At 37.3% G+C, this 17,275-nt stretch overlaps 1 protein-coding gene across 1 annotated transcript; it reads right to left on the reverse strand.

Moving 5' to 3' along the window:
• Nucleotides 1-1,070: 1,070 nt before the first annotated feature.
• LOC309959007 (F-box/LRR-repeat protein 21) lies at nucleotides 1,071-6,185 on the reverse strand (the record flags this gene model as incomplete). The annotated part of the gene is made up of 4 exons (XM_082835127.1): nucleotides 5,819-6,185; nucleotides 5,206-5,328; nucleotides 2,059-2,230; nucleotides 1,071-1,714 (listed from the first exon to the last, which is right to left on the reverse strand). Exons 1-4 carry the CDS (start codon nucleotides 6,182-6,184, stop codon nucleotides 1,071-1,073), a joined length of 1,305 nt encoding a protein of 434 aa, XP_082691253.1. The 5' UTR covers nucleotide 6,185.
• Between the last annotated feature and the right edge of the window lie 11,090 nt (nucleotides 6,186-17,275).

Raw genomic sequence — 17,275 nt, forward strand, 5'->3', positions numbered from 1 at the left:
ATCACAGAACACTGAGACTCACGGAGGCTTCCCTGAGGAAATGACATCTAAAGGAAAGACGGAGCAAAGAGAGTAACTGAAGTAGAAAGAATATGCACAAATGCACTCTGACTAGAGGGTTCATGGCAGTCTGAAGGAACTGAAAGAGAATGGGAGCAGAAGGGCAAAGGGCACTTGGTAGGAGAAAACAAAGTCAAAGAAGCAGGGAGAAGCCAGACCTTGTAGGGTCTTGTGGGTCATTTTAAGGATATATGTTCACCTTAAAGGCAACAAATACACAGCTGTTAAAGAGTTTTAGCTGTGTTACTAATTAAATTCTAAGATCACTTCTGCAAAGGATCTGGCATAGTTTCAGATACACAGTAAATATATTCAGTAAATGCTGATTCCCTCCCAAGCACACTCTGAAAAATTTACCTTTTTATCTCAGTAGTGTATTTAATCAATTACAAATCACAGTATCTTCAGAAAATGAATTAGCATTATTTAATTTTAATCTAATGCCCATTTTCTCCCAAGTAAATAATAAAGTAGAATTCAAAGTGCACTGAAAATTAGAAGTTATTTATTGAATCATAATATGATCTTATATAGTGCTAAAAATGGAGTACAATTAAGCCAGCCTCTGTATCTATATTTTGATTGTACTCTTAGTTTTTAGTACTGAATATTTTGTAAAATATATCAATACCAAGATGAAACAAAAATGATTAACAATATAAAGTTGTAAATGACGTAATTTAAGGGATCCAGAGCTCAATATTATAAATTTATTTAGCAAGCCAAAATATACCTTCAAGGAAGGCTGAGGAACTTATCTAGAAACCAACTGTTTCTATCAACTATCTAATACACAATACAGTGTCTGTGCCCTATATATGGTTTCTGTCTTTTCAAATTTCTCTTTATTTTCTCAAATGTTTCTGCTGTAATCCATTAAGACAGTTTGCAAACAATAAAATATTTTACCTAAGACATTTCAGCAATGCATCTTAAAATTTACATTTGCAGAGACAGAAAGAAGCTAATCTTATAGATTAAAAAAAAAGTTAAGAATCTTTGGTAATCAATTACCAGAGAGGCATGACATCAGGGAACCATACTCTTCCCAGGTATTTGGAGACTTCAGCATGAATTTCATCTAGGCTATAATCATCATCAGGGATCAAAACTTCCTCCATGATAGAGAGCTGGGTTAGCCTTCTCCCACATAGTCTTACAAACTCAATGAATGCACTGCAGCTAACTTCACATTGACTGAGGCCCAAGGCTGTTAAGTTTTTACAGTGTTCAGCAATACAAATAAGTTCATTATCAAGAGCCTGAAGACCATTAGCACATACTACTAACTCTATTAGTCGTGGACAGTTAAGACCTATCCGTCCTAGAACTGCTTTGCTTATGGAACGACCAAAATAAAGGTGAGTAACAGGGGTTTCTTCTTTGAAGAACGTCTCCAATTCCTCTTCATATAAAAAGAAGTACATAACAACATTAACTCCAGGGGAGTGTTTAATGAGTACATCCCAACTTTGTCTTTTAATAGAAAGAAATTTGATTTGTCCAGGATTTTCACTCACAACATCTATTCGAAGATGCTCAAGGTTAACATGGGTCTCACTTGAAAGTGCCAGGAGAAGTTCATCACTTAGCATGTAATAATTTAATGCCAGTTCTCTAAGACCTTGACAATGGTCAGCTACACAAAGGATTCCTGCAGGAAACGGGGGAAAATCCTTAAACACAAAGAATATGGATACTAATAGAACATTTTGTGAATTTAAATTTGATATTATTCATTATTTGCTAAAATAGACGTAATGATTTCTGAGGAGATGGATGCCAAGATATATATAATTATACTTGTAATAAAAAATATCCATAACTAAGATACTCCTAGGAGAAGCAATTTAAACTATACGTAGCTTATACATTAAGAGGTCTTTTGAAAAAAGATTAATGAATTATGTCTCATAAGCATGTAGTTTTCAATAGGAAATTGCATTATTACTACTACTATAATAAAAAAATCATGCAAGCGTAAAAAATATAACCTACCATCAGATGAAACATGAGGACAGCTACTCATTTTGAGGTGTCTTAGAGTATCACTATTATTGGCCACAAGAATCTTCAAAGAAGGATCATCCACTGGTGTGTCTTCAATTTTGATTGATGATAATGATTTTGAGTTGACAAAAACAACTGTAAGTGCTGACACAAAATGAGACTAGCATGGCAATAAGAAAAAAATTACAAAGACATTATTTAAACATCTACAGCTTCAATTAAGTAATTCATTAAAACTACTTATATCAACATGCTTACACTAACATAATAAAAGCAATCAACATATTACTATTTTTTACAGTGCCATTAGCCAGTAGAAGACATTTCTATAACAAAGTATAGTTTTATACTTTTACCATTAATAAATGGAATGGTGAGAAAGGAAGAAATTTCAAAGATTTCATAAACACATCTTCCAATTATTTTCAATCTTAAGGATTTGTTTTTCAATATTAAAAGGATATAATCATATTTATTTCCTAGAATAGAGGTTGGCAAGTTATGGTCCACCAGCCAAATCCAGTCCACAGCTTGTTACTGCTATGACTCATGAGTTAAGCGTGGTTTTTACATTTTCAAATGGTTGAAAGAAAATTTTTAAGGAGTAATATTTTGTGATATGTGAAAATTATATGAAGCTCCTTCAGTGTCCATAATTAAAGTCTGACCATAATACAGCCATGCTGCCTCATTTATGTAATGCTATGTCTGCTTTCACACTACAGTGCTAGAGGTGAGCAGAACTATATCACCCACAAAACCTAAAATTGTGCTTTCAGGACCTATTCAACCCCTTAGCCTAAAAGAAATAGAAATCTTATCTGTTTTATTCACTCCTGTATGTCCAGCACCTGAAATAGTATCTGGCACATAGTAAAAGGTCAATATTTATTGTTGATGAATAAATGAATAAATGATGTCATATTCTTCCAAATTTTTTTCTAGCAGATTATCTAAACAAAGATACAGTTTGAAAACTTTCTCTGTTTTGAAGATTGACAAACCAAAGCTTATTTACAGTTTGACTTCAAAATGGATGGAATTTCACAAGTTTTCAGATCCAGTATTTTTTGACACAGATAGAAAGTATGGAAACGAAATCCATGCATGATCATTTTTCCTTTTTCAAAATCAACTTGGATTCTATCAAAGGCTCTATTGTCCCTATCAGAATGACCAAAGTGGTTATACATCTTAATTCATTTATAACAAAACATTGGTTTATACTAATTGTAAACTGATTTACACAAATTTTTAAATGGTGGACAGCTAAACCTCTTTACTAAATGTTATGGTGCCAAAAATTATTAGAGGAATAGAAATAGATCACACATTTTCCTTAAGAAATATAAGGTTTATTTTCCTTTTAATCAACTCTCACCCAACTCTTTTAGTACTGAAGGACACATTTAAGCATTAGAGTACATATTTCATCACAGTAACAATATATTAGTTTAGTACTTCTTATGCCTAGCAAAATGCTGTATCTTTACATTACTTTCCCTCAGTTTACAAATGAAAAAACTGAGGCTCAGAGAGATCCACAACTTTGCCAGAAGCCACAGAGCTCATTTTGCTGTGGAGGCAGAGCCTGAAATGAAGCCTGCTAATCGCTGGTCCTCCACTCTAGTGACTGCATCAGCTAACCCAGAAGCTAGCCCTGGAAGCTGATGTGCAACATGAGAGACAACCCAGAATCTCAGAATTTCAGCTTGATCTGATTCCCTAGCTCATAAACAAGGAAATAACTATTTAGAAGTAGTAAGTTTTCATCTGGTTACTTAAATTACTTGAATCCCCAAAAGACCCATTCTTTTCAGGCTAGCAGAAATGCTTGCTAGAAGAGAGCCATGACCCAGTTAGGGAGAAAGGAGATGCTACTATTCCTCTGTCCTCTTCCATAGGAAGGTTTCCATTAGCCAGTTTTACTGACAACCATAGTTTAGTGCTTATTACATAGCAGGCACTATTCTAATTCTGGGTTTATAATAGTAAATAAGCAAAATAGAATCCCTGCCTTCAAGGAGTTGGTTGATGTTTTCTGTCTGAGGAGAAGAGAGTAAGCATGTTAAATAAACAAGGTGATTTCAAGCCCTGATGAAGGATATAAAGAAAATAAAATACTGTAATACATTAGTGAGTAACTACAGGAGGGGGTGTCGTTTTAGCAAAAGTGGTCAAGGAAGGCCTCCCTGAGGAAATGGCCTCCAAGTTGAAGACTGAATGAAGAGAAGACAGTCATCAGTTTCTGTGGCAAAGACTGCTGGTTGCTTCCTAGGAACCATCCATCCTTTCTTTTTTGGTAATCTGGTTCCAATTTTTAGCTGGGCACATTGCCACCCAGCTAAAAGACTGTCCTAGCCTCCCAGAAATGTGCTGTGGCCACAGAGCTAGGCTGGCTGACAGACAGAAGCACCATGAGGTACTTAGGGCTAGTCCCGTGGTACTTACAGCTTGAAAAAGGAGAGGGCACACCCTTCTCCCCCCGTTTCTTCCCTCCGGCTGTCTAGAACAAGGATGTGATGGCTGGAACTGAGAAAGCCATCTTGGGCAATGAAAATGAAGAAAACACCTTGGAGAGAATGGAGCGCCTAGAAGGGGCATGGGTTCCAAACAACTTCATACCAGCTATGGACTGTGGCACCTATGGATTTCTTTAGTGTAAGAGAAATAAACCTCAGTCATGTTTTCAAGCCACTGCTGTTTTAGAATTTCTACTGTAAGGATGCAATCATCATCCTAATCAGTACAGGACATTTAGTTAAACATATTGTTCCACCTCCAATGGAGAGACTATAGAACTACAGGAAAGACACCCACTATTGGCCCTACACACTCTACATTCAAAGTAACTACGTAAACTGGCACTTGAAAGTTCTAGGTATAACATCTAACTTTTATATTAATGACATCTATTGTGAAACAATTACTAAAATTACAGAATATATCTAAAGAATGAAACCATGCATCAGCTATTTCATCAAAAATAAGTGCTAGTCAACAGAAAACGGCTCTAAATAATTATTTGAATGCAAGTAGGGTGATGGTCTGTTTTTAGGAATAGAATTATTTTTGACTAGTTCGACAATATTTAAGAATTTTAGTAGATCTCACAAAAATGTCTAGCATCTTTACCTTTGACACATTCATAAAACTTGGCTTGGCCGTTGAAATCAAGCCCAAAGTCTGTATAGAACAATTTACCAGCTGAGAAAGTATGTCACAGGCAGCTTCTGCTGATTCAGTACTACTATCAACCTACAAAGACAATTTAAAATCTTAATTTCCTGAATATAACTTATCAGAAAGTTATTGGCAATATAATTATTTAATAGAATTCAATTGCAAAACCATACTTATCCCTTCAAGCTATAAAATAAATTAGAATTTTTTCTCTACACACACTATCTCAGATAAAAAATGAAAAACAGGAATGATGACAAGTGAATTTTCTAAGCACTTTAAACTTTCAAATCTTATTTACACTTTCAAATTGTATTTATACTTTCAAATACAATTACCTGAATTTTAATAATGGCATCTACATGAAGGAAACTGAAGTTTAAATTATTCAATTATAGCTCAAGTGCTACACCTAAATCTATGCAAGTAACTACAGAGAAACAGGAAATAGTTTGGGATTAAAATTCTGCAAAATTCATTGACTGCTTCAATATAATGATCTAGTTATACACAAATGTCAAGAAAACCCAAGTCATTGTTTTTATTTAATGTTTATTTCTCTTACCTTAAAGCTGACATACTGGAGATGGGCAGCATGCTTTTTAATGATCTGCTGAATGAGATCAGGATGAGTGGAGTTAAAATATGAAGTAGCTGACTTGTTCAGTTCAAACTCAAACTTTCTCCAAAGGTCAGGAATATGAAAAACTTCATTCCATCTCCTACATACAGAAGATGCCCGGGCCCGATCCATTAAAGGAAGATACTGAAAAATGCGTAACACTACATAGTGAGGCAAACTCCCCCAGTCTAGAAGGACAGTGTATGTATGAGTCTGGTTGAGAGAAGAGTAGAACCCAAGTTTAGGCTGTTTCACTGCTGGTGAAGACTGGACAACTTTATTCCCAACAGATAAATTGTTCCTCTTCATTCTGTAAACATTAAACAATGTTAAGTGACCATTTTCCCCACATTTCCATTATATATTTTGCTTTAATTGTATGGAATAACAACATTAGAAAATGAGAAACAGTTTAATACAATTTTGACAAGAACCTTCCACTTTCATGCGTTGATAGGCACTACTATGTGCTAGGGATACAGAGATAAATAGGAGGGGACCTGCTCTCAAAGAGCTATGATGAAACGGCAAAATACGGTGATACATGCCATCAACTGAAGTTGGGACAAGTTGCAATGGAAGATTAAGGGAAGGGCATGTATTTGAGTTTGCATGCGGGAGCGAGTGGTTGGGGAGGCTTCCAGGAGGAAAGGTCCAAGGAAGCGGTGTAAGTGCCAGGTTTATTCCTCGTCAATGACTGTATTCTCACTATCACACTGCAATTGTGCTAAGAACTCCCAGGGGGTCTGGGAGCCCGTAAAACATAATTAAAAGCATAAATCTGGGTAAGTCCCAGCTCTGCCATTTACTGACCATGGGATCTTGTCTGAGCAAATTAACTTAAGCCTCAGTTTCCTCATCTGAAAAGCAGGGAGAACTGCAGTACCAATCTCATAAGGTTATTGAGAGGATTAAAGTATCTTAAGTGCCAGGACACAATAAGTGCTCAATATATGCTGCAGTCATTGTTGCTGTATTAAATTGTCCAGTGAATCTTCCTGAATAAATTTCATGACATTACTTAAGTTGGAGCACAATTCTAACAAAAAGTCAAATGACCTGTGACAGTGTTCAGATGACACCCGGGACACAAGAGCTGTAGAGAAGTGGGATATAGCAGGGACAGAAGGTGTGTGACCAGCATACTGGCTCCTTACCAGCCAATGTAAAATAGCAAAGGAATGAGCATTCTTTCCCAACGAAAAGAAATGATGACTCTCCAGGTATTAGTCAGCTTGAGACACCACTAAGTTCCAACAAATTTCAGGTCTAGATATACCCAAGTATATAAACCTGTACATAGATTTTACATAAGAATCTAAAGTATTTTAAGTATACAATAATTTAAAAGGTAAAATAATGATAAGAGTAGTTCTGAACTTATGTTGACTATATAACCCTCTCTTTACCCCTGAATGTTAGGAATGTATATGTGGAAGACTTGGTGTCATAATTGAAACCTACCTTCAACTCTAATGAAATATCTATTTAATATGTAAATATCTCTGTCTGTGAGTCACTCTGTCTGATGTGAAACATTTCTTAACCACAACATAGAGGTGGATCCCAGAAACAGGAATGACCTATAAAGTCACTGAACAAAATGAAAGGTCATCTTTAGGGTTTGGAGAAAAAAAGGAAAACACATGTATCTCAATCATCAGGCAAAAGAGCTACTACACACTTTAATCTGACTAAACCAGTCATGTGCATAACTGAGCAATACAATGTAGGATACATGAAACTGCTGGCATCAATAATTCAAAGCATGTACTATTTTAAAGGGCTAATTCCCTAAAATGGAATACGATGGCCCAGGGAAGGCAGAGGAATGGACACTAGATTCTCAACTCTGATGTGGAGCACAGTTATTGACATTTGGCTTGTAAGTGATTTATTTGGTAGCCTACAGAATGGAGAGTTAAAATTTTACTAAGGGATTACAAAAAAGTTATCCCTAACATAATCTGTCATTAAAAAAGCAGAGAAGCCAAAAATAAAACAAAGACTTCATCCAAATGTCCAGTGAGAAAACTGCCTTGCAGTTCTAAACAAAGGGATTGTGCTACACATTAAATCTGCATTAACATGGAGTAAACGTCAAACCTGTTTGTTTATTACAATCATTAAATTGCCAATTCACTGACAGAACCACCATAAATAACTTAAGGATATTAGGTACCAATAATTCTATTAAAAATAACACCTTAGTTTTCTTTTTCCTCATGTACATTAATTTTCAGAATATAAAACCCACCCACAAATCATAAATTTTATATATAATAATTTTATAGCAATGAGCATCAGGAAAATATTAGAACTCAAGACAAGTTGATCTTTATTAGCTTGAAATTCCAGCCTAAGCATATACAATCACTTTTCAAAACTGCTATCTCCTTTTCAAACTACCAACTGTCTTACCTAAAGAAGGCTTCCAAGTTAGAGTCCCCTCTGAACAAGCGAAATGAAGTGACTGCTGCCATAGGGTGCTCACCAACATCCATTTGACTTCACTTTCTAGCTTGGCAAAACAGCACAAAAACACATTTATCAGGATATATAAGTAAAATCCCAATAATTTTTATGCTTAGGATATTTAAATATCATTGTATACGCTGAAAGTTTTTGTCAGGTAATTACTGATTCCCAAACTATTTTCTACTCAGAAGAAAACCTGTCCATTAGAAACAAACAAACAAAAAAAAAACCACATTAGCCTGATAAATGGAAATACTGCAACACTTGCCAGGAATTACATGTGAAGTTCTGCTCAAATAAAAGGCTGTGTGTGGATCAAACAGTCAAAGGAGGGCTCTGAAAATCCACATTTTAACAAACACATATGGAGAGGTATTACAAAACATTTAAGGTAGCCCATGATTACACTTATTTGTTCATAAGCTGTGTAAATCTTTCAGTTCCAGTTTTTAGCAGCACGTAATGCCACTACAGTTAAAATAATTAAGCAGACAGGACTTTGATTATTTATCATTCCCATATGAATGTAGTTTGTTTGACTAGTTTGCTGTTGACATAAGCTTCTGTGGTTTTTATTTTTTCACTTATATTGAGACATATAATTGATTCGTTCATAATCGATTGATTCATACTCTCTTTGAGGCTTGATCAATTTTAGGCACAGTGACTTATCAGAATTAGGAGCAGTCTATGGACATGGAAGAAAATAATAACAGGTCTACACCAGGATAAAACTCACTGCCTGGACATCATGAATAAGTATCGTAAGTAAAAATAAATAAATGCATTGTGCTAATTTTTGTGAGCCTAACTCGGTTACACACAGGAGGTGGAGGAGGCAACCTATCGATCCACTAAAAACGTCTCTTAAATCTCTAATGCCTACCACCTGCCAGCTCTCAACTCCTCTCTGAAGCCTACTCCTAAAATGGAACTTTGGAGGACAGACGGGGAGAATGAATTAGAGGTCAATATCCACAATTTGATTTCCCCACTGCCAAGTGTTGTTCTACTATCATCCAAAACACTATTTTCCAGATAATGGCAAGGCCATCTCTCTCTCCTTTACATTCCACTCCAGAAGTAGGCAGAAAGGAGCCACCAGGTACACTTTCAGAGGAGCACCACAAATAAGAGAAAGAAAAGTCAAGTGACATATCTCCCCAATCAGACGACACACAACTTTATTTACTGCAGAAAATGTTCTACTGAGTTATCAATACGGCTGATTCTGTGTGTGCAGCCCATTCTTTATGCTAGAGAACACTGAAGAGATCTAGTAAAGGTATATAAATAGGGAATCACTACCTAAGACCCATAAGGTGGTACCAAAGTACCTAGCTCCGATCAGTTCACTGGAGTCTTTAAGATCAGATGAATTACTTCCCTGGTGGCTGAAGGAATTTGACTGCTGTTTTAGAGTCACTATCTGAAAGTGTGAGGGCTGGTGGAAGACAAACCCAGAATTCAGAATCCCATTGGGAGGTAAGCCACAATTTGGAAAAGGGAGAGATGAGCAAGCCTGACACTGATCACAATTCTAGAGTATAAAGCAGGTTTGTAAGCACTTGGGAAAGAATGCAATGATGACTCAAAGTCCACTTGGTGGCTTCACTATCCACCGTAACCCAATTTCCTTTTTTAGATACGTCTATTAATTTGGTAGATAAGGTGACCCTGTGAATCGGAGCCTCTAAGAGTATCTAAGAAATCTCCCACAGTATTCTCGAGGGAAAGATAATCAAAGACAGGTTAGACGAAAAGCTAAACATCCAAAGCCATATCTTCTGCACCATCACCAGATCCTTCCAGATTGGTGAAATGAATAAACAAAAGGCACTTTTAAAAGTTTCAAGTTTTTAATAGTCGCAACAGTAGAAATATTGTGTAAATACTACAGATAAAGAATAAAAATTCAAAACTATCTAAAAGGTTAGACAAATTCGTTGGAAGCAGCAAGATGAAGATGAACAGAAATAATGAGCAAATGTTCTTTATTTAAGCTACTTTTCTAAGGTGGTACACTGAGAAATCAGGCTGCTGCCACCACAGGCACATGGTCTCTGCTAAGGGGTCTGAAATCCCAGTCACCAGTGCAATGACCAGGGAGGCGTGGCCTGGCAGGAGAGCAGAAGATTTATTCCAAAATATAGCTTTGAAACACAAAGCATTCTAATAGAAGCAAATTGTGCTGAGGGGCAAAATCCTCCCACTAAACATATCCCAAACAGAGGACAAACAATTTTTTAGGGATGTTTTCAAAAATATTTATGTTCTTTGCAGCCCACATGACCCCTAAGTTCCCTTCTAAATCTAAAACCTACAATTTCTTAAAATATGAAAGTCAAATTACAATATCATCAAGGTTTCAACAGGAGAAAAATTAGTATTTATGTCAAACAAATCTTTCCTAAAGCAGTAACTGCCAACTTTTTGGTGTTATATTTTTTCATTGATTTAGCAATTTTCTATACACTCTCAATAGTCTCTGTTGTATCAAGATATATTTATTTTTCAGGAAAACTTTTAATTTTAAAATAGGTATGTTTGCTTTTAAATGACTCATGAAAACTGAAGTTTTCAAAATACATGTGGATTCAAAACACCTTTTGAGATGCAAGGAGAGGGTTAAACAGAACTTGAACTGAGCTATCTGTTAAAAATCCTTGAAAGGGAGGCCCAGCTGTTCCCCTCTCTTAACCCTCACCACCTCTACTCCCAACTCTGGAAGAGAAAAAGGAGGGAGCACAGGAAGCCAGGCCCCCTACGGGGAAGACTTGTGACGTGGGGAAAGCCCTATCTTAGGGCTGGGTACACCAAGGGATCCAACAATTAATACAAAGAGTTCAGGAAGGCATTTTGCAACATTTTTCTGAGGAAATAATCATAATTTTTCAACTTTGGGGAAACTTTCTGGGCACAGGTGCTAAAAACAAAACCAGTATACCTAAAAGAGAATAGATTCTTCCAACTCACAGGAAAGGCTTGAGTCTACTTTTCTCCCAGACAAGCCTTTGTAAATTTAAACTCTTAACACGATCCTCCTGTAAAAGGAAAAACCTTCAAGTAGTCGTGCAAAAGCAACCGCGTGTATCAATCACTTAGCGTTCTCATCAACTACATGGACTGGAAACATGTAATGCGAGAGAGAGAGACAGACAGAGAGAGAGACAGAGAGAGAGACAGAGAGAGAGAGAGAGACAGAGACAGAGAGAGACAGAGACAGAGACAGAGAGAGAGCCAGAGAGAGAGACAGAGAGAGACAGAGAGACAGAGACAGAGAGAGAGACAGAGACAGAGGTTAAGACGAATGCAATCCTTTCAGAGCTTACCCTCCAAAGATGAACAAAATGATTGAATTCGGGAAACCTGGGTCCCGAGCTGGGCCCTGCAGAAGAACGACCACGGGAAAAAACCAACCACCTGTGTCTGTAAAAACCAGACGTAAGACCCGACCTCAACGCAAGTCAAATGCGGGGGTGGAGGTTGGCAAGGTGGCCTGGCCTGGGGCCGGGTGGGGTCGTTAGCCAGGGGCCCCCCCCTCCCTCTCCCCGCCTCGGGCGGCCCTCGGTGGGCAGCGCCCCGGCTGCGGAGGCCAGGTCACACCTCCTCGTTCCCGGAGAAAGTGCGCTGGGCGGGGCGCCTCCCGGTCCCCAAACCACAACCCGCCCGAGTCAGGACCCGCGTTCCGGCCCGCGGCTCTTCCCAAAGCCAGCGGAGGCGCAATCCCCGCACACCACCGCGCCGCCCAGAAGCAAAGGCTACCTTGCAACACAGAACCCCGTGTGTTTCCGCGCGCGCCCCGGTATTCGTGGGCCAGGCTGCGGCGGCGGGACCAGCCCACCCCATCCCAGCTCGAAGCCGCTACACTGGAGCGGAGTGCGCTGGGCCCGTGGCGAAGACCCCTGAGCCCGCAGGCGTCTCCCAGACCCGGCCCCGGGCGTTCACGCATGCGCGCAGCTCCGCTCTTCGCGGGAGACCGTGCGCGCCAGCTCACACCTGCGCAGGAGTCCGCAGGGCACCTTCTTAGTTGGTTAGTGGGAAGTTTCTGCCCGCCGCCTTCACCGAAATCGCTGTAGCCACCTGCGCCGTGAAACTGACTACCAGCCTCTCCGAATGGGAGTGAATTTGCAATTCCAGTTTCTAGAACTTAAAACCTCCCTGGAAAGTGCACCCTTTATTAGTATACAAATAATTGAAACTTAAAATATCAAAAGTGTTAACAGCTCAGTGTTAAATATGTATATATCACTTCCTTGTCCTGCTCCACATCTCATTCCCTGGGGATAACCACTGTTCATTGTGTAAATTACTAGACCTTTGGTATACACCCAAAAGTATCCAGTGAGAGGCAAGGATTTTATTATTCTCATTTGTTAGTTTGAAAAAAATCTGAGATCAAATTGTATATAATGTTCTGGAACTTCTTTTGCTTACTACACCATGGACATAGTTCTCTATCAACACATATAGATCCCCCTACTTCTTTTTTGTTTTTACAAACATCTTTATTGAGGTATAACTGACAAGATAAACTGCACATGCTTAAAATGTACAATTTGATAAGTTTGGACACCTTGAAACCATTGCTGCAGTGAAGGTAATGAACATACGAATTTCTCCCGAAAGTTTCCTTATGCCCTTCTGTAATCCCTCCTTCAACCCCTCCCCCTTCTGCTTTCTGACACTATAGATTAGTTCACATTTTCTAGAATTTTTTGTAAATTGAATCAGAGTGTGTACTCTTTTTTGTCTGGTTATTTGCACTCAGCATAATTGTTTTGAGATTCATCCATGTTGTTGCATGTATCATACATAGTTCTTTCCTTTTTATTGCTATGTAGTATTCCATTTTATGGATATAACACAGTTTGTTTATGCATTCACCTGATGATGGATATTTGGGTTGTTTTTGGGTTTTGGTTATTATAAATAATGCTGGTATGAACATTACACATCTTTGTATGGACATATGCTTTCATTTCTCTTGGGTGAACACCTAGTATCGAAGAGCTGCATTATATAATACATGTATGTTTAGCTTCTAAAAAAGACTGCCAATGTCTTTTCCAATGAGGCTGTTTTATATTCCCACCAGAAACGTATTACAGTTCCATTTCCTCCGCATTCTCACCCACACTTTTTAATCTAATAGATGTCTAGACGTATCACAATGCAGTTTTAACTTACATTTCCCTAGTGAAAAATGCTGTTGAGCATTTTTTCACGTACTTACTTGCCATCTGTACAACTTCCTTGGTGATGTGTCTGTTAAAGCCTTTTGCCTAATTTTAATTGGGTTGTCTGTTTTCTCATTGAGCTTGGAGAATTCTTCATATATTCTGCATACAAATTCCCTCTCAGATATATGACTTATAACCATTTTTTTCCAGTCTGTGACTTGCCTTTCTACACTCCTTCAAAAGGGCAGAAATATTCATTTTGTTGAGGTTCAGTTTATCAGTTTGATCTTCTAAGGATCATGATGTCAAATCTAAGAAATCTTTGCCTAAGCCAAGTTCACAAAGATTTTCTCCTATATGGCTTATAATTTTAGATTTTACATCTAGATGTATGATTCATTTGAGTTAACTTTTGTATATGAATCAAAGTTCACTTTTTTTGTATATGTATATCCAGTTATTTCATTACTAGCTTTTGAAGAGACTATTGTTTTTCTCCACTGAATTGCCTCTGCATCTTTGTGGAAAATCATTTATCCATGTATGTGTGGGTCTATTTTTAGACCCTCTATTCTGTTTAATTGATATATTTGCCCATCTTTATGCCAATATCACACTGTCTTGATTTCTGTAACTTTATAATAATTATTAAAATCAGGTAATTTTAGCCCTACAACTCGTTCTCTTTCAAGACTGTCTTGGCTATTCTATATTCTTTGCATTTTAGACTCAGATTGTCAATATCTACAGAAAATCTTGCTGGGATCTTGCCAGAGATAACCTTGAATCTAGAAATCAATTTGGGGAGAACTGATATCTTAAAAACATTGGGTTTTCAAATCGATGAACATAATATATCACTCCACTTATTTAACTCTTCTTTAATTTCTCCCAGCAATGCTTGAGTTTTCATCCAGGTCTTGCACACATTTTTTTCCAGAGATATCCCTAGGTATTTTATAGTTTTTAAAATGCTGTTGTAAATAGTATTTCTTTTTATATTTTAAATTTCTACTTATTTGTTGCCAATATATAGAAATATAATTGATTTGTGTACATTGATCTTATATCTTGCAACCTTGCTAAAAAATCACTTTTTAGTTCTAGAAGCTTCCATTGGAATCTAGTACATTTCACTGGATTTTCTACATAGACAATCATGTTGTCTGTGAATAAAGACAGTTTTACTTCTTCCTTTCCAAAATACATGCTTTTAATTTCTTTCCCTTGCCTGACTGCTCTTTACCTACAGTACAGTGTTGAAGATTACTGGTGAGAGCAGACACCCTTGGCTTGTTCTTGAGCTTAGGCGGAAAGCATTCAATCTTCAATCAGTAAGTATGTTGTTACCTATAGCCTTTTGATAGATGCCCTTCATCGGGTTGAGGAAGCTCCGTTCCATTCTTACTTTGCTGAGAGCTTCCTTCTTGTTTTTTTAATGAATAGGGGATATTCAATTTTGTCAAATGCTTTTTACGTATCTATTGAGATGGTCTTACGGTTTTCTTTTTCAGTTTGTTAAAATGGTGAATTACATTATTCCTTTTTAAATGTTAAACCAATCTTGCATTCCCAGGATAAACTTGACTTAGTCATAATTTATTATCTTTTTAATCTACTGTTTAATTCAATTTGCTAAAATTTTGTTTAGAATTTCTGCATCTATGTTCATAGGGGATATTGACTTGTAATTTTCTTTGCTTATAGTATTCTCAGATTTTGATAACAAGTAATGCTGGCCTCATAGAACAAGTTGGGAAGTACTTCCTCCTCTTCAATATTCTAGAAGAGTTTGTATAAAAATGGATTATTTATTCTTAAATATTTGGTAGAACTTACCAATGAAACCATCTGGGCCTGGAGTTTATTTTGTGGGAAGGTTTTTATCTACAAATTCAATTACTTTAGTAGACATAGAGCTACTCATGTTATCTATTTCTTCTTGAGTGAGCTTTGGACGTTTGCGTTTTTTAAGAAATTTGTCCGTTTCATCTAAGTTGTTAAATTGACTGGCATAATATTGTTCATAATATTCTCTTATTATCCTTTTAATGTCTGTAGTATCTGTAATGATGTCACTTCTCTCATTCCTGATATTGGTAATTTGTCTCTACACTCTTCTTTTACTGGTTCAGTCGGGCTAAAGTATTAACAATTTTATTGTTTTTCTCCAAGAACCAGCTTTCGGTTTCATTGATTTTCTGAATTGTTCTCTCTGTTTTGTATTTCATTCATTTCTATTCTGATAGTTATTTCCTTTGTTTACTTTGAGTTTAATTTGATATACTTTTTCTAGTTTCTCAAGGTGGAAGTGGAGTTCATTAATTTTGAACTTTCCTTCTATTCTAATATAGGCATTCAGTGCTATAACTATCCCCCTAAGTACTGCTTTAGTGGCATATCACAAATACCTAAGTTCAGGGGGTCCACTAAACTCAGCCCAGGTTCCCCCTTCCTGTATAGCAGTCTGGAAGCTCTCAATGCAGTAAAATGGCGGCACTCATAGGGCTTCTGATGTCTTGTGTCTTGAAAGCTGTTGTTTCTAATATTTTGTCTCCTCCCCACCTTTTTTTCTTCCATAGAGGGTAAGTCTAGTCCCTGTTTATTGTGGTTGGAATAGGAGGTCGCCCCCTCATATTTTGTAGTGGATGAGTGAGAAGTTCCCCTTATATGGAAAAATCACAATTCCTTTAACTATTATCCTATCGCTGAAATTTAGTTTTTGCTATTATGAAAATCATGTCTTAGTGCACCTCTGCGGATATTACTGAATAATAATCCTAGATATGGAATTATTTGTTCAACTACATTAGATTCTGACAGATACGGCCATATCTAAAAGAATGCTGGACAGACAATTGTGATATACTTCATTTCAAGCTAAGGACCACAGAATTATGCCAATAATAATTTTTAAAAAGAGCATCTCTGTATAGTCCTTTTGTAGGGAATGTCATTGTCATGCTATGAACAAATAGTGATTTTGGTGGTTTGAATCAGAATAGTCTAGGTTATGCTGCATAACAAATAACTGCAAACCACAAGGATTTAACACGATAATGGTTTAATTCTCAGTCATGCTATGTTTCTCTCATAATTCAGCTGGGAGCTCTGGTCCCTCTTGTCTTCATTCTGGGACCAAGAATGATGGAACAGTTACCATCTAGAAAGTTATCAGTTTGTGGCAGAGGGGAAGGGGCAGTGGGATGCATAATTGTATCTTATGCATCTAACCTCACGTCAATTCCATTCTCATTTCATTGGTCAAAGCTCATCAAAATGGCCGCACTCAAATTTAGGTGGGTGAGAAAGTGCAATTCTATCACATATCTAGAAGGAAAAACCTGGAATATTTGGGAACAGCCATAAGGACTGTCATAGTAGTAAAATTGTGCAACCAAAATGTCACCAAAAATATTTTCAAGGATAAAAGAATGTCTCACTTTGGGGAATTATCAAGTTCAGGAAAGGACCGTCCCCAAGACTGCAGTCACTTCTGACACCAACTACAGATATCAGGGATACCCAAGACCATCTTGCTTCTGACACCATTCAGGTAGTCCTCAAGACTACCCTCAGATTGATAATTTGCTATAATGACTCACAGAAATCATTGAAAGTGGCTATACTCATGGTTATGGTTAATTACAGTGATAGGATACAGATCAAATCAGCCAAGGGAAGAGATGCATGGGGCAAAGACCAGGAGAGTTCCCCATGCAAGCCGGCAGTTGTCATC

This window comes from Leucopleurus acutus (genome assembly GCF_964270905.1).
Source record: "Leucopleurus acutus genome assembly, chromosome: 3".
NCBI lineage: Eukaryota > Metazoa > Chordata > Mammalia > Artiodactyla > Delphinidae > Leucopleurus > Leucopleurus acutus.